Genomic DNA, 18756 nt, shown 5'->3' with positions numbered 1-18756 from the left:
GGACGGTCTGGAAGGCCATCCAGCAGGCCCTACGGTCCAGAAATCTCCCAGCCTCCCGCTGGCAGGAGGTCCTCCCCGACGCCCTTCACTCCATTCGGTCGCTCCTGTGCACTGCGACTAACGAAACTCCCCTTGAACGTCTCCTTGCCTTCCCCAGGAAGTCCACCTCCGGGGTTTCGCTCCCAACATGGCTGGCAGCTCCAGGATCCGTTCTCCTCTGCAAGCACGTGCTGCTCCACAAGGCGGACCCGTTGGTTGAGAGCGTACAGCTACTCCACGCGAACCCACAGTACGCCTACGTAGCCTACCCCGACAGCCGCCAAGACACAGTCTCCCTCAGGGACCTGGCACCAGCAGGGTCCCCACACCCCACCCCCCCCCCCCCACCCCCCACCCCCGGCCCCGGCGCCACCCTCCCTCCCCACCCCACCACAGCCCCCGCACCAGGATGATTCGTCCTCCCCTTGGTCCCACCCAGGGATGAAGATGAGGTCGGCGCGCTCCTGGAGTCACCGATGACCGAACCGACGCCTGAATCACCACCAGAACTGCGGCGCTCGCAACAACGGATCAAGGCGCCCGATCGTCTACATTTGAAACCTCTTTCTTAAATTTTAAATAACCGGTATGTAAATAGTTTTCCACCACCCCCGCTGGACTCTTTTTTAACAGGGGGTGAATGAGGTAGTCACCACTGTTGTATTGTAGATACTGCATACGAGGATATTACAGGTACAGGGGTAGATCCCTGCCTGTTGGCTCCGCCCAGTAGGCGGAGTATAAATGTGTGGGCTCTCCGAGCTGCGGCCATTTCGGCAGCAGCTGCGGGAGGCTCCACATCTCTGCGTAATAAAGCCTCGATTACTCTCTACTCTCGTCTTGTCGTAATTAATAGTGCATCACAAGATCCCCCCCCATTCAAGAGACAGAAAACAAAACCCCAATCTAATAAAAACCCTCCATAAGAAAAACATAATCTCCGTCCCCACCAACCAAGTCCCAGCTCTCACCCGAGTCCCAGTCCTTAAGCCATAATGAAAATCTCCGTTGCCTCCACCATCTCAAAATAAAAATCACTCGAGTTGTGCGTCACCCTCAACTTTGCAAGGTAAACCACTCCAAATCTCATTCTGCTGCTCTCTAGTGCCGCCTTCAGCCGTCCAAGGCCGCCCGCCTTCTCGCCAGCTCCACTGTTTGGTCTTGGTATATACGTATACCAACGCCTTCCCACTTCACCTCTTGTCTCTGCTTCGCTCAGCGCAAGATATTCTCCTTCAAGTGGAACCTGTGAAAGCAGAGAATAACCATGCTTGCCGTCTCATTCGCTTTAGGCTTCGGCCTGAGCGACCGTTGTGTCCTTCCAACTCGTGGCAGGAGGGTTCTTCCCCCTCCCCCATCAACTCTGCAAACTTCCTTGCAAAATACTTGGTCGGCCTCGGGCCCGCCACCTCCTCAGGCTCCTTGACCTGTTCTCCAGGTCCTCCACCTTAGCTCTGAGGCATTTGTTAGTCTCTGCCACCCTCCCCAGCTCCTCACCGATTGAGGTGAGCTGGTCACGGTGTTGAGACAATGCCTCCTCCATCTTCTCTCCTGGCTCCCGATCTTGAATGACGTCTTCATCACTGCCGCCTTTACTGGGACAATCGCCTCCTCCACCCCCTCTTTCATCGCAGTTGTCATCTCCCTCTGAATGCTTACCGAACAATCTCTCGAACTCCCCCAACATCACCTCAGTCAGAGTTTCCACCGTGAGGGGAGCGGCCCCACCTGACGACCCAGCCCCCGTCATCTTTCTTCCTGCAGGACTCACAGACCCACTCGACGGCGGACTTTTGCTCGCCTCCTTCTTTCCAGCACCCTTCTTCTAGGTCTTCAACATTTCACATCTTCCTTATAACTTCCCACACCAACTCATTCATAAAATACCTCTGAAACCAAGCATAAAATTCCAAAATCCAGAGACTCTAGCAGGAGCCACCTAGGTGCGATATCCACCCACATGCCACCACCGGAAGTCACCCTCCTGTATAGAGTGTTATAGAGATTATATGTTTGGATGTCTTTAGCAAGTGCGAGCATGTGCAAGTAATGTTATCGGTAGCGAGGTCTTGCTCGGATTTCAGTATTCACATGAGGAGCTTGTGTATCATTGTGTATAACTGCTGTTAGTTTGAATCCATGCTGTACTGTTATTTCGACGTTTTGAAAAGTAAGGAAGATTGAACTTTCACAGCGCGTTCGACTACCTTTTCGTGGTCAAGTTATCGCATCCTTACAATAGTCTTGGTAAATCAATCAGTAAATTAATTCAGTAAATTAATAATCCGTAATAATATCAGAAGTGGGATCTATTCACCTAGTGACTTGAAATGCTGTAGGTCATTTGCCATTGCCTGTTGAGGCCATCAAGGATGACAATAAATGTAAGATGCCAAAAGGCGAAGACAGCCAGGAGGCCAAGGATGTTGTAACTTTGTGAGATTGAAGAGCTCACCAGGAACTGTGATTCTATGGTAACTTTTGAAAACTGAATGAGGTATCCCAATTCAATTCTTATTTAGCGCCCCAAGTGGATGAGTTGCTGTGTTTTCACTATGCCTTCTGACCATCTATGTCTGACTCTGGTGTTACAAGGCTTCACAAACTGCCTACTCTGCATACTACTGGCAGATGCTGCCTGTTACGCATGCTCTAACGCACTCATCAAAATGGCATTGTCCGGTGGCCCTGACTTCAGTCGTAATGAAGTGGTTCGAGAGGTTGGTCATGAAGTGCATCACCTCCATACTCCCAGAACGCCTTGATCCACTGCAATTCACATACCGCCGCAACCGGTCCATAGCAGATGCTATCTCCCTGGCCCTACACTCATCCGAGAGCATCTTGACAACAAGGACTCCTGCATCAGACTCCTATTTATTGACTACAGCTCCGCCTTATGGTTGCCACCTTCGGGCGAACCGTAATACAGATCCTCTCATGGCGAACTTAATTTGTTTCAGCCCCAAAAAGCTCAACATGTCCGAGAGCCATGCTTCGGTCTTCGGGGGCTTTGAATCCCTCCATGCCAGCAGTATACGTCGCCAGGCTACCTGGAAGCAAAGGCCAAGACATTGGCCTCCCTCTCCTCCCGGACCCCCGGGTCTTCCGAGACCCCAAAAATTGCCACCACTGGACCCATCACCACCCTAGTTTTCAGTACCTGGGATATGGCTTCCACAAATCCCTCCCAGTATCTCCTTGTTTTGGGCATGCCCAGAACATATGGACATGATTCGCTGGCCCTCCCGCACACCTAGCACACTTGTCCTCCACCCCAAAAAATTTACTCATCCGGGCCACCGTCATGTGGGCCCGGTGGACGACCTTGAACTGAATCAGGCTGAGCCTAGCACATGTTGCAGTTGAATTTACCTTACTCAGAGCTTCCGCCCATACCCCCTCCTCCATCTCCTCGCCGGGTTCCTCCTCCCACTTGAGCTTCAGTTCCTCTGTCTGGGACTCCTCCCCTTTCATGAGTTCTCGGTAAATATCCGAGACTTTCCCCTCTCCTACCTCTCCCCTAGAGACTACTCTGTCCTGGATCCCATTTGGTGGGAGGCGTGGGAAGGATGGGACCTGTCTGCGTATGAAGTCACGCACTTGCAAGTACCGAAAGTCATTCCCTCGGACTAGTCTGAATTTCTTCTCCAAGGCCCTCATGCTCGAGAAGCTCCCCCCCAAGAACATATCGCCCATCCTTCCCACCCCCGCCCGCCGCCACGCTCGGAATCCACCGTCCATACTCTCAGGGACGAATCGGTGGTTGTCGCATATTGGAGACCAGACCGATGCTCCCACCTCCCCTACATGCATCCTCCACTGGCCCCAGATCCGCAGGGCTGCCACCAATACCGGGCTGGTGGAGTACCTGGCCGGCAGGAGCGGTAGGGGGGCCGTGACCAGGGCTGCCAAACTGGTGTCCCTGCACAAAGTCGCCTCCTATCGCCCCCAAATAGACCCCGTACCCAACATCCAACTCCTTACCATGGCTATGTTGGCCGCCCAGTAGTAGTTGCTGAGGTTCGGTGGCGCCAGCCCCCCCCCCCTCGCTACGGTTCCTCTCAAGCATCGCTTTCTTCACCCACGGGACTTCCCCGCCCAGACAAAGCCCATAATAATCTTGTTGGCCCTTTTGAAGAAGGACCGCAGGATGAAAATCGGGAGGCACTGAAAAATAAACAGGAATCTTGGGAGGATTGTCATCTTTACCGTCTGCACTCTCCCCGCAAGTGATAGCGGGAGTGCATCCCATCTCCTAAACTCACTCTTCATTTGCTCCACCACTCTAGTCAAATTTAGCTTATGCAGCCTGCCCCAGTCCCTAAGTATCGGAAACTTTCTCCGACCATCCTAAATGGCAGCCCCTTCAACCTGTTCTCCTGGCCCCTCGCCTGCACTACAAACATTTCACCCTTAGTCATGTTCAGTTTGTACCCTGAAAACCTGCCAAATTCTCTCAATATTCCTAGTATACTGTGCATCCCAGCCAGCGGGTCCAATACGTACAGGAGCAAGTTGTCCGTGTACAGCGATACTCTGTGTTCCACCCCTCCCCTAATCATTCCCTTCCACCCCCTCGCAGCTCTCAGGGCAATCGCCAGAGGTTCTATGGCCAGTGCAAACAGCAGCGGGGAGAGTGGGCATCCCCGTCTGGTCCCCCGTGTAGTCTAAAGTACTCTGGTGTTGTCCTATTCGTCCTCACGCTAGCTTTTGGGGCCTGGTACAATAGTCTAACCCAGTCAACAAAGCCCTCCCCGAACCCAAACCGTCCGAGTACCTCCCACAAATAGTCCCACTCCACCCGGTCAAAGGCCTTCTCGGCATCCATTGCCACCACTGCCTCTACCTCTCTGCCCTCCGGGGGCATCATGATCACATTGAGTAGTCTTCTTAAGTTGCCTACCAGCTGTCTGCCTTTAACAAACCCTGTTTGGTCTTCCCCGATCACCTCCGGGACACAATCCTCAATTTTAAGCGCCAAGACCCTAGCCAGGAGCTTGGCGTCGACGTTAATCAGGGAGATTGGTCTATATGACCCACACACCTCCGGGTCTTTATCCCGTTTTAATATCAGTGAAATGGTAGCCTGTGACATTGTCGGGGGTAAAGTCCCTCTGTCCCTCGCCTCGTTAAATACCCTAGTCAGCACCGGCCCCACTATCTCCCAGAACGTTTTGTAGAACTCCACTGGGTATCCATTCGGCCCTGAGGATTTACCCAACCGCATGGCCTTCAAGCCCCCCAGTATTTCCTCAGCTCTGATCGGGGCCCCCAGTCCGTCTACCAGCCCCCTACACACTCTTGGGATGGTCAGTCCGTCTAAGAAGCGCTTCATCTCCTCCGGCTCCCCAGGGGGTTCCGAGGTATAGAGCTTGCTGTAAAACTCCCGAAACACCTTGTTCAGTCCTGACGGGTCATTCACTCTGTTCCCAATACCGTCCACTACCCTGCCTATTTCTCTGGCCGCCTCCTTCCTCCTGAGTTGCTGCGCAAGCATTCTACTAGCTTTCTCCCCATGCTCATAGACCACACCCTTTGCCTTCCTGAGTTGTTCCACTGCCTTGCTCGTGGACAACACTCCCAGCTCGGCCTGCAGTCTCCGTCTATCTCTAAGTAGGTCTCCCTCTGGGCCACTGCGTATTCCCTATCTGTCCGGTTCGGGATCTCCTTGACCAGTCTGTCCATTTCCGCTCTGTCCGTTCTATCTCACAGGGTCGCTGCTGAGACTTCCTCTGTGTCATTAACCTGCAGGTAGTCCTGCATGCACTTCCGCAGTCTCTCGCACACCCCCTCCTCCGCTAGCAATCCTACATCCAACCTCCATTGCGGGCGCTGGTAGCTCCTTTTGCAGACCTGCAGGTCAACCGAGTGTGGGGCATGATCCGAGATGGTGATCGCTGAGTACTCCGTGTTTTTTACCCCGCCTACACAGTCCCTGCTCATGATGAAAAAAATCGATTCTCGAGTATACTTTATGAACATGCGAGTAGAACAAATATTCCCTTCCCGTCAGCATTCTGGCTCTCCATGGGTCTACCCCCCCCCATCTGCTCCATGAACCCGCTCAGTTCCCTTGCCATCGCTGGGAGCCTATCCGTTCTGGAGCATGACCTGTCTAGTCCGGGGTCGAGGACCGTGTTGAAGTCCCCACCCCATGATCAGCTTGCGTGAATCTAAGTCTGGGATTTTCCCCAGCACCCTTTTAATGAAGTTCGCGTCGTCCCAATTTGGAGCATATACATTCACCAGGACTACCCTCACCCCCTCAAGCGTACCCCGGACCATAAGAAATCTACCCCCTCCGTCTGCAATTGTGCCCTCCGCCTCAAAGTGAACCCGTTTATTGATCATGATTGCCACCCCCCTGGACTTAGAGACCAAGCCCGAGTGGAAGACCTGGCTGATCCAGCCCTTCCTTAGTCTGGTCCGGTCAGTCACTTTCAGATGTGTCTCCTGCAGCATGATTACGTCTGCCTTTAGAGCCTGCAAATGCGTGAACACACGCGCCCTCTTGATGGCCCGTTCAGTCCCCTGACATTCCAGGTGATCAGCCTGGTTGGAGGGCACCCGCCCCCCCCTTTTGCCGATCAACCATCCCCCTTCTTGGGCCCGCCGACAGCCTATGTGCCGCGCCCCTCCCAGTTCGCCTCCTGGTAGTTCCCACCCCTGACCTCCACTCTGCTACCGACTTTAGATCCCTCCCATGTCAGCAGAATAACTTCCCCCCCCTCCCCCCCCCCCTAGCAACAACACCCCCCTGTAACCCGACCCCTGCCATATACTGGCTGTATGCACCCCCCCCCCCCCCCCCACCTGACCCCCTAGCCCGGTGACTCATCCCTCTGGCACCCACTTGTCTCGCTCCCATTGTTCCCTCGAGCTCATCCTCCCACCCATCCACACCCATCCCCCTGATGTGTCCTGCTCGAGCAGTCTCTCTCTCTGCAATACAGGAGATCAAACACAAAAAACAAGGGCAATCAAACAAAGACCCGAGACCGCTCCAGCTGTAATGCTGTTCCAGTTGTGTAAACAGATGAGTGATACCGCGGTATCACCCCTTTCTGCGCATTAATAATAAAAACACACAGCAACACAGTACCCGCCTCACCCCCCCTACAACCAATAACTTTAACCCCCATTGCATCCCGGCCAAATTTCTGTTCCGTTGGAAGCTCCAAAAAGAAAAAAAACACAAAGAAAAAGCAAGAAGAAAACCCAAAAGAGAGAGGGCCCCCCCTCCCCCCTCGCCAATTGTACCCATAGACAGCGAAAACGGAAAACAGAAACTACAAAGTACCTGTGAAGCAGCAAAAAAAAAATAGAAAGTCAGTCCAAGAAAACTAGAAGTCTCACAAACAGTAGTACACCGACTCTGACTTTGGTCCGTGGGCCCTCATTTCGGCACCAGTCCCTGATCCTTTGCGAACTCCATCGCCTCATCGGGGTCCATAAAGTAGTAATGCTGGCTCTGGTGCGTGACCCAAAGCCGCGCCGGGAAAGGCAGACTGAACCTCACGTGCTTTTTGAACAAAATCTCTTAAATTCTTTTAAAGGCTGTTCGCCGCCTGGCCACCTCCTGACTCAGGTCTTGGTAAATGCGCAGGACATTGTTGTTCCATGTACAGCTCTTCGTACTCTTTGCCCACTGAAGGACCCGTTCCTTGTCTGTGAACCTGTGGAACCTGACCACCACTGGTCGGGAAGGGGCCCCTGGTCGCGTCTGCTTCAACTGCACCCTGTGAGCCCCGTCCAGCTCCAGCGGTCGCGGAAAGGAGTTAGCCCCCAACAGCTGCTGCAACAGGTCTGCCACAAACGTTGTGGCGACCGCACCTTCGGCCCCCTCTGGGAGGCCAATAACTCTCAAATTCTGTCTGCGGGCTCTGTTTTCCAGGTCTTCAAGCCTGACAAGCAGCCTTCTCTGTTGCTCCTTCAACCCATCCATCTCTATTGCCGCGATCGTTTGTGTGTCCGCCTGTTCCTCCACCGCTTGCTCCAGGTCCTTGATCTTTTTGTCCTGGGCCTCAAGCCTTTGGTTCACTTGCTCCACCACTTTCTGAAACCGTTCCAAGTTATCCCGCTTCAAATCTTCAAAACTTCCTTTTATGACCTGCAGCATATTGTCCAGCGCTGCTTGGATCGTCTGGTCCGCGGTCCGGTCAGTCATCTTTGTCCCGGGTCAGCTCCCACACCACTTTGTCTCTGCCCCTTCTTTTCCTGCTTTCACTGCTTTCTGCTCTTCTTTGTTTCCATACAGCTCCGCACACTTCAATCAGCACCTTTGTGGCTGTCTTTTCGAGCACTCAAAAGTTCCAAAAAGTCAGGAAACCAGGTCCAAAAAGCCAGCCGGAGTGAGAGCCACCGAATGTGCGACTCACTCCTTCATAGCCGCCACCGGAAGTTCATCCTCGATTTTCTGACCCACAGACCACAATCAGTAAGAATAAACAACAACACCCCCTCCACAATAGTCCTCAATACCGGGGCCCCGCAAGGCTGTGTACTTAGCCCCCTACTCTACTCCCTGTACACACACGACTGCGTGGCAAAATTTGGTTCCAACTCCATCTACAAGATTGCTAACAATACGGCCATAGTGGGCCGAATCTCGAGTAACTACGAGTAGAATACAGGAGGGAGATAGAGAACCTAGTGGAGTGGTGCAGCGACAACAATCTAACCCTCAATGCGAGCAAAACTAAAGAGCTGGTCATTGACTTCAGGAAGCAAAGTACTGTACACACCTCTGTCAGCATCAATGGGGCCAAGGTGGAGATGATTAGCAGTTTCAAATTCCTAGGGGTGCACATCTCCAAAAATCTGTCCTGGTCCACCAACGGCGACGCTACCACCAAGAAAGCACAACAGCGCCTATACGTCCTCAGGAAACTAAGGAAATTCGGCATGTCCACATTAACTCTTTCCAACTTTTACAGTTGCACCAAAGAAAGCATCCTATCGGGCTGCATCACAGCCTGGTATGGCAACTGCTCGGCCCAGGACCGCAAGAAACTTCAGAGAGTCGTGAACAAAGCCCAGTCCATCATACGAACCTACCTCCCATCCATTGATTCCATCTACACCTCCCACTACCTGGGGAAAGCGGGCAGCAGAATCAAAGACCCATCCCACCCGGCTTACTCACTCTTCCGACTTCGTCCATCAGGCAGGAAATACAAAAGTCTGAGAACACGCACGAACAGACCCAAAAACAGCTTCTTCCCCGCTGTTACCAGACGCCTAAACGACCCTCTTATGGACTGACCTCATTAACACGACACCCCTGTATGCTTCACCCGATGCCGGTGTTATCTAGTTACATTGTGTACCTTGTGCTGCCCTATTATGTATTTTCTTTTATCTTCTTTTCATGTACTTAATGATCTGTTGAGCTGCTCGCAGAAAAATACTTTTCACTGTACCTTGGTACACGTGACAATAAACAAAAATCTAAATCCAAATCCATTGGGTGCAGCTTCTGCCAGAAATGTTCAAGCAAGCTGGTGGAGCCAAAATTGCACTAGTAACACTGAAGGTGGAGGTGCTTCAGAGCTGCAATTTGCGGTCTATGACTCCAATTTATCACTTTTTGTGAATCTTAAAACTTGTAATTTCCTTTCGAATGGTCTTTATGAAGATTGTACTCTGAGTCATTTAAGAATGATAGTAAAATCCAGTGTCTTTTTTCATAATAAATGCTTTAACATTTAGCTACCTGTACCTCAATAAATTTACATCACATGATCTTAAATTACTCAAATGTTGTTTGATTGCAAATTATCATTTTCCCAGAAATGAAGTTTGTGAGGTGTCAATTGACAATGGATATCCTTTCCCACTGCAAAGTTGACAATGCGATAGAAATTTGCGCCGCCTCAAATCAGCGAGTATATTCTGTTCTCTCAAAGTTATTTTATGTAACCAAATTTCTCAATTACGTACAGGTTGATGAGCATGTGGTCCTCTCATTCCGTGCTCGTTTCAAATGTTCTTCGTACAAAGGAAGGTACTGCAGCAGTGGTGATGCATTGGACCTCCAGTTCATTTCATGTGCATGTTGATATACAAAGAATTAAGCTGACATTTGTGGTGCATTGCATGTTTCAGGTACAGGGTAATTGCTACTTTTGTCAAAGGAAAAGTCTACATATTGTTATGGGCCAGGGTTTAGAGAACCCCAAAGTGTATCATGGAGTTCACCTGACCCACAACTTTTAATAGATTGTGGATATGGGGAGCACACGGGCCCACTCTGCAGGTGTGATGCAACAGAAATCTACAGTACTTTTAAATTAAAACACTGTTTATTTTTGAAACCAGTTAACACTTTATAAACCCACAGTAAACATCTTAACAACTGTCAACACCAATAAATTCCCCAAAGAATACAGTACTCTCTAAGTAACTCTTAATCTTTCCTTGCAACATCCATAAGATAAAAAGAACCCTTTTTACAGAAAGACATCAGGTTTAACTTCACTACTGAGAACAGTTACCACTTTGAAATCACCAAATGAACATTCATAAGCTTGCATAGATTCATACACATCTTGCTGTGATAGCAGCTTCTCCAAATCTAAAACGAAACTAAACACACCCTGTAGCTGCGAGCCCAAAGTGAAAGTAAAAGCAGACAGACAGCCCAGCTCCACCCACACTCTGACATCACTGATAAACACCAAGTTCTTGAAGGTACATCCACTACAGCTATTTTAGAAGCCCCCATTTCTTAAAGGTACTCTCACATGACACCTCCCCCCAAGAAAAAAACAAAAACCATCAACTTCAAGATGGTTTCATTTTTCACCTGTTCACTTTCCTTTAAGAAATATGGACAATGAATATACTTTTTTTTAAAACAAAACACGCAAACATTTAATAATAACATAGTCCATTCTTGGTCCTCTTCCTCCAACTGGAATCCTTCTCGATTGACAGTCTCTTTGGACAAGAAGGTCTCTGCATGATCCATCCATTTCTCTACGCCTCGGCATTTCTCTTTAAAGTCAGATACTTTAGTTCAATCTGATCACAGAGTTCCTTGTAATTCTCCAACACAGGAGCATTGGTTATCACAGCTTTCAGGCAGTCAAATGCCTGTTGACACTCTGCTGTCCACTGCAATTTTTGACATTTCTTCAGCAAGTCCATCAGTGGAGCAACCACGCTGCATAAATTTGGCACAAATGTTCGATCAAATCCACTCATGCCAAGAAATCGCATTATTTCCCTTTGTGTCGAGGGTATTGGAAACTCCTCAATAACTGTTGTTTTCACATCCCGTGTGACCATTCGACCCTGTCCGATTGTATGGCCCAGGAAAGTGACTTGGGCTTTTCCAAATTCACTTTTGCCTAGGTTTACCACCGAACCCGCCTCCTGAAGTCGATCGAATAACTCCATCAGATGTTTTAAATGTTCTTTCCATGTCTGGCTGAAAATTACCAGATCGTCGATGTATACCGCACAATTGGGTAATCCTGGAACAACTTTGTTAGTTAACTGTTGAAATGTGGGTGGGCCGTTTTTCATGCCAAATGGCATAACTTTGAATTGGTATATACCATCTGGAGTCACAAAAGCTGAAATCTCCTTCGCCCTTTCGGAGAAAGGTACCTGCCAGTAACCTTTAAGTAAATCCAGTTTGGGAATAAAAGCTGATTGTCCCACTTTCTCAATGCAATCCTCCGAACGTGGGATAGGATAAGAGTCCGTTCTTGCAACTGCATTTACCTTTCTATAGTCCACACACAACCATTGGGTACCGTCTGGTTTTGGTACCATCACTATGGGTGAGCTCCATTGGCTGCAACCCACTTCAATTATGCCATTTTTAAGCATACTTTCAATCTCCTGGTTAACCTGTGCCAATTTTAAAGGGTTACGTTTATATTGATGTTGTTTGATTGGAACAGCACTCCCACATCTACATCATGTATAGCCATTTTAGTGGGTTCCCAACTTAACTCCGCAAACTTGCCCATGTGATATCAATAACTCTTTCAGGTCAGTCCGGTTTTCCTGTGGAAGGTAACTCAACAATTTATCCCAATTTGTAACAACATCCTCGTTTTCCAATATAATTTGAGGTATGTCAAATTCAAAGTCATCTGGATTTGGTTCGTCACTGAGTTAGAATCATTAAAACCTCCTCCTTTTGCTCTCCTTCCCTTTCAAAGTACCATTTAAGCATATTCACATGACACACTTGGTGAGTTTTCCTTCTATCTGGCATTCTTACCACATAATTCACCTCACTTAATTTCCTTTCAATCTGATACGGTCCACAAACTTTGGATTTCTTGTCCGCTACCCGTTTCATCATATTTTGTGCAACTTTTAAATGCTGTGTAGCCAATTCACCTGCTCTATTTAATCGTTCCCTAAAATTTGACACGTAATCCAATAATGTAATTTCCGATTTCTCACTCACCAATTTTTCCTTTATCAATTTAAGTGGTCCTCTTACCTCATGACCAAAAATTAGTTCAAAAGGACTGAATTTGGTTGACTCATTAGGTGCATCCCTAATTGCAAACAGTACGAATGGAATTCCTTTATCCCAATCCTCTGGATAATCGTGACAATAAGCCCTCAACATTGTCTTTAATGTCTGATGCCACCTTTCTAACGCTCCCTGCGCTTCTGGATGGTACGCAGTTGATTTAAATTGTTTGATTCCAAAGCTATCCATACCTTCTTTGAATAACCTTGAGCTAAAATTTGATTCTTGATCCGATTGTATTTCTGTGGCTAGTCCATATCTAGTAAAGAATATCCTCCACAATCTTTTTAGCTGTAATATTGCATACTGGAATAGCCTCTGGAAACCTAGTAGACACATCCATTATAGTCAAAAGATATTGATTCCCACTTTTTGTTTTAGGAAGCGGTCCTACGCAATCAATTAAGACCCTTGTAAAAGGTTCCTCAAATGCTGGAATGGGTATTAAGGGCGCTGGTTTTATCACTGCTTGAAGTTTCCCTATCACTTGACATGTGTGACATGATTGACAAAATTTAACTACAACCAGGCCAATAAAACTGTTTTTATATTTTAGCTTGTGTTTTCCTTACTCCCAAATGACCTCCCACTGGTACCTCATGTGCAACTCGCAACACCTCCTTTCTATACCCTACCGGCAATACTACTTGGTGAACTTCTGCCCACTTTTCATCAGCCTGCATATGTAACGGTCTCCATTTGCTCATCAAGACATCATTTTTACGGTAATAACGCTCCGGTATACAGTCAGATTCCTCGTCCGTGTATGCTTTCTGATACATCCGTTTTATTTCTATATCTTTCTGTTGTAACTCTGTCAATTTGCCTGAACTAAAAATATCCGCCTCATCCTCCACCTATTTTTGTTCTTTTTCAACCATCTGATCGAAAATCGTTTCTGATAATTGCACTTCACCTTTATCTTCACTCTTTGATTTCTCCTCTTGTCTTAACCTGTGACTTTGTGACCTTGTAACTACACAAACCGGAAAAATCCCAGGATACTCGTCCTTCAACATTTCAGTTGGTTGATTTTCCACTGGCTTATCAACCACAGTAGGCATCACTCCCACCTGCAATCCAGCTATATCATTACCCAAAATAAACTGTATTCCTGGACAAGATAGTTTCTCTATTACTCCTACTACCACTTCACCATTCTTCACTGGACTTTCCAACCTTACCTGGATGAGCCCCCAATTTGTTATGGGCCAGGGTTTAGAGAACCCCAAAGTGTATCATGGAATTTACATGACCCACAACTTGTAATAGATCGTGGTTATGGGGAGCACACGGGCCCACTCTGCAGATGTGATGCAACAGAAATCTACAGTACTTTTAAGTTAAAACACTGTTTATTTATGAAACCAGTTAACACTTTATAAACCCACAGTAAACATCTTAACAACTGTCAACACCAATAAATCCCCCATAGAATACAGTACTCTCTAAGTAACTCTTAATCCTTCCTTGCAACATCCATAAGATAAAAAGAACCCTTTTTACAGAAAGACATCAGGTTTAACTTCACTACTGAGAACAGTTACCACTTTGAAATCACCAAATGAACATTCATAAACTTGCAGAGATTCATACACATCTTGCTGTGACTGCAGCTTCTCCAAATCTAAAACGAAACTAAACACACCCTGTAGCTGCGAGCCCAAAGTGAAAGTAAAAGCAGACAGACAGCCCAGCTCCACCCACACTCTGACATCACTGATAAATACCCATTTCCTGAAGGTACATCCACTACAGCTATTTTATCAAACCCCCATTTCTTAAAGGTACTCTCACATGACAATATTTGTATCTGCTTTTATATGGACAGCCTAAAGCTACATGTAGGTGAAGCCACAAATTCCTCTGAATAACCATACCCACACTTGGGTTGGAATTTAATTGAATCCACCAGGGAGGGCTAGATGGCAGGTGGGCTCATATAAGTCAAAGGGAAGGCCATGGAAACCCATTCCCGGTGATGGTTTAACCGATCCCCAGTTAGTCAGTGGCAGGGATAGGCTGATGTGGAAAACCCTGCTGGCTGTTTAGGCTTATTAATGAGCCACTTAAAAGTCATTATTGCCAGGCAACACAGTGGCGCAGTGGTTAACATTGCTGCCTCACGGCGCCGAGGTCCCAGGTTCGATCCGGCTCTGGGCACTGTCCCATGTGGAGTTTGCACATTCTCCCTGTGTTTGTGTGGGTTTCGCCCCCACAACCCAAAAAAGATAGGTAGATTGGCCACAATAAATTGCCCCTTAATTGGAAAAAATGAATTGGGTACTCTAAATTTATTTTAAAAAGTCATTATTGCTGAGTCCACTGAAAGGTTCAGGAATTCAGGCAAACTTGTAATGGTCTCCCGTGCCTGCAGTAGGCCACACAGAAAACCATATTGGGTTTGTGATTATGTTCCTGTCTCTCTTTCAAAGGCACGGTGCCCAGTCGAAGGAATGGCATCAGGATGGGGTGCCTGCAAAGACAACTCCCACTTATGTATGCAACTGTCTCCGCATCCCCATTTGCTGGTGACCAACCAATCCCCCACCCCACCTCAACTCAAATGATCTATACCCATGCCCACACTCACCTGTCTAGTGATCCAGCGATGAGTCCTGGTCACACTGCAGGCAATGGAGAGCTGCTAGTCTCCAATTGGCTAGAGGTTCACAGGGGAGGAATGTCTATCCTACTGGGAAAGTCGATGCTGCAACTCATTGAACTTTGACAGAGTTGGGTACATCTTGTAGAGGTGCTATGGATTTCCCACCATTGGGCTGAACTTGCATCACTCATGCTACATTATTCCCATTACTTCAAATTACCTTCCTACAATGTAGACATTTTTGAGTAAGTTGATAGTCTATGGTTATCTGAGTGATCATTGTGCCAAATATGAATCACACCTTAATCTCTTTTCATTTACTGTTACAGAATTTATGTATTCCAGTTCCAGGAATAAACTTCTTTTAGGCAAGTAATCCTGCTTTGCACCAATTACTTTATCTTAATCTGTTGAATTCCCTGTTGATTGCCTCAGGTTGCCCACAATAACCAGGAGAACCATGCAGCTGGTTGCTTTCATTCATCACCTCTAAAATGAGAATATCTTATCCTCATTATAACTATTTGTAGCAATATACTTTGAGATCTCAGCTAAAGCCAATGTGTAGCATTAAGCGTTTGTAAAATTATCTTTCAGTCATCCTTAACCCTACTATTTTTCTGGCAACTGTATCAACAAAACAGAAGGCCTAAGTTTCCTGGATGAGCTCCAAGAATCAAGACTAGATTCAGCCCTGAGGGAAGTTTGTGTTTACACATCTTGAGGTGACTTTTAGCTTTGTTTGGCAGTTTATGAGTTTGCAATACTATCTTTCTTTGAAGTGGTTTTTCAATGCTGGTTTGTTTATTTACACAAGGTTAGGCAATGTTAACTGGATTGGAGGTTTATTCAATGAGCCTTTGCTGGCTGTGTTTGACAACTTGAGATTTTAAGGGGCAATACTTTTCTAATGGCCGATTTTAAAAAAAATATTGGATGAATATTTCAAAGACATGCCAGTGTTATTATATGACCCCTGATTCTCCACCTAGTAGATATTGGTAATGGGTTCCAAAGGCTCAGCAAATTCCAGGGCATTAAAACAATGGAATCAAAACATGGGTTACTTGTTCGGGGGGCGGGGATAAAATCCAGTCCCAAATGTTAAATACATAACAATTTGACTCAAACCTTCATGTGTTTGCAATCTGATACTTTAATGAATTATTAACCTTTTAAACAAATCAACCACTGGTACTCATTGCAATTAATTATGTAAAGCAAAACAGGAAGATGAAACTGTAGGGACTGTGTAATGTGAACAAAGGTGCATGATATTTTAGACGAACAAATGTGGAACTTTCGATCATGATCTGAAAAAAGTTCAAAACATATTGACATCACAGATTCACAGCAATGTTCTTTCCCTGATGGATGCATCCAAGAATTAGTTCTGTACACCGTTTTTCACCATTTATAATTTTAAAACTGTAAATTTGCAATGGAAAATTAAAATTTTGCACAACTCAAATCGACTTACTGCTAAAAATAAAATCAAAACTACTATACAAATACAAATGTAGTCTTGCTATCACATCTAGAGCTTTAGACTGCACCAAAATGTATTTCATCTTATTCTTTTGTGCCACAAATCAAAGCAAGGCACAACATGCAGTCTCACATATTTCTGACCATTGAATGAACACTCAAGGCATCCATATACGGTCTCTCTTTGGGAACTTCCCATACCACAAAGAGCACAGGGTCCTTTAGAGATATTATGGTTCAGGAGATTGACCCGTGTGTGTGCATTATCTCGGAGGTAGTTAGTGGAAATGTCAGTCAAGCTGGTAGCCTTTTCATAATAGTCAGCGACCAAATCCTCCAAATAAAGATCCGGGTTTCTGACATCGTCCAGCATCTTTTCATCTGTTCAAATGTACAGTAAAAAGATTTACACTCACTGAAAAGATAAATTTATCACAATCCGGCGGCTTTATTTTACTTCTGATAATACAGGGAAAGGCACCTGTTAACAGTAAAACAGCACATCAAACTGGTGTTCCACGTGGCATATTTTCTAATAAGGAACAAAATTAAACTTGTGCCAGCAATTTATATTGGACAGCACATTGAGTACAACCAGCACATAGAGCAGACACTCAGAGGGGAGCTAAGCAAAAAACAGTTGGTCTCATCCCCATTAACATGGCTGTCCCCTGCCATTTAGGCACCTCTCACTATCACTAGATGGCTAATCTCATTGTTGCAGAGTCAGAAATGCACAATTTTTAAAAAATGGCGATGAGGAAGTTTATTATACCTGGTAAACACAAATGCATGTTAAAATGTGTGCCTCTAATAGATGGAAATACAATTGGTAGGTAATATCAGACTTCCTGTCAACAAAATCATAAGCTCACATCTATTCAAAATAATTTAAAAGATTAATTGTCAATAAGAATATTTAACATCAATTATATATTTGCATCAAAACAATCTGGTCCCTTAAGAGCTCAATAAAGGTTTAGTCACTGGACAAATAATCAAAGACTCAGTGTAATGCTCTGGGGACCGGAGTTTGAATCTCATCATGGCAGATGGTAAAATTTGAATTTTGAATAAAAATCTGGGATTAATAGTCTAATGATGACCATGAAACCACTGTCTATTGTTGTAAAAAAAAACATCTGATTCACTGATGTCCTTTAAGGAAGGAAATCTGCTATCCTTACCTAGTCTGGCCTACATGTGACTCCAGGTCCACAGCAATGTGATTGCCCTCTGAAATGGCCCAGCAAGCCCTGGGCAATAAATGCTGGCAGAGCCAGCGACGCCCACATCCCAAGAATGAATTTATAAAAAGTCCCACTTCAGTGGAGGAAACTGGTGAATTAAATGACGAGTTGCCTCTGCAAATCACGCATATGCAAACCCCAACCCGTCTCCAGTCGTCGTCACCCCCCCCCCCCCCCCCCCCCCCCCCCCCCCCCCGTCCCCGTCCCCGGAATGATGGGAAATGCCAAGTTCAGAGGCAAGAACATTTTCAGCCATTCCCTGGATGATGGAGCATGATGGAGAAACTCTCTGTCGTGGTAAAAATCTGTGCACATTCTACATCAGTAAGTATAAGATATATGTGGGACTTCTATCTGATTTCATAGAATTTATAGTGCAGAAGGAGGCCATTCAGCCCATCGAGTCTGCACCGGCCCTTGGAAAGAGCACCACACCTCCACCCTATCCCTGTAACCCAGTAACCCCACCCAACATTTTTGGACACTAAGGGCAATTTAGTATGGTCAATCCACCTAACCTGCACATCTTTGGACTGTGGGAGGAAATCAGAGCACCCGGAGGAAACCCACGCAGACACGGGGAGAATGTGCAGACTCCGCACAGACAGTGACCCAGCAGGGAACCGAAACTGGGACCCTGGCGCTGTGAAGCCACCGTGCTAGCCACTTGTGCTACCATGTGATTCGTTATGTTGCATTGGCAGATAAGCTGTTTTATGTGAATCCAATAAACCCTAAAAGCGACCCAGCCTGGAATTGAACCTGGGACCATGGAGCTATGAAGTGCTACCCACTGTGCTACTGTGCTGTCCTGTGATAATTTTTTTAACTTTTAAATTCTGAGTTTTAATTAAGTTTTTCTT

General features: G+C 46.7%; 1 protein-coding gene across 3 annotated transcripts in view; it reads right to left on the bottom strand.

Annotated features, from left to right (window-relative positions):
• Nucleotides 1-16311: 16311 nt before the first annotated feature.
• pjvk (pejvakin) overlaps nt 16312-18756 on the bottom strand; it is a 50111-nt gene continuing 47666 nt past the window's right edge. For all 3 annotated transcript variants that reach the window (XM_072495055.1, XM_072495057.1, XM_072495056.1), the window contains exon 6: nt 16312-17024. In XM_072495055.1, coding sequence (XP_072351156.1) covers nt 16723-17024 — 302 coding nt within the window. In that variant the 3' untranslated portion in view covers nt 16312-16722. The remainder of the gene's footprint in view (nt 17025-18756) is intronic.

Source organism: Scyliorhinus torazame, chromosome 2, assembly GCF_047496885.1.
Source record: "Scyliorhinus torazame isolate Kashiwa2021f chromosome 2, sScyTor2.1, whole genome shotgun sequence".
Classification (NCBI taxonomy): Eukaryota; Metazoa; Chordata; class Chondrichthyes; order Carcharhiniformes; family Scyliorhinidae; genus Scyliorhinus; species Scyliorhinus torazame.
Note: the sequence above shows the minus strand (reverse complement) of the source record. Positions and strands in the feature narration are given on the sequence as shown.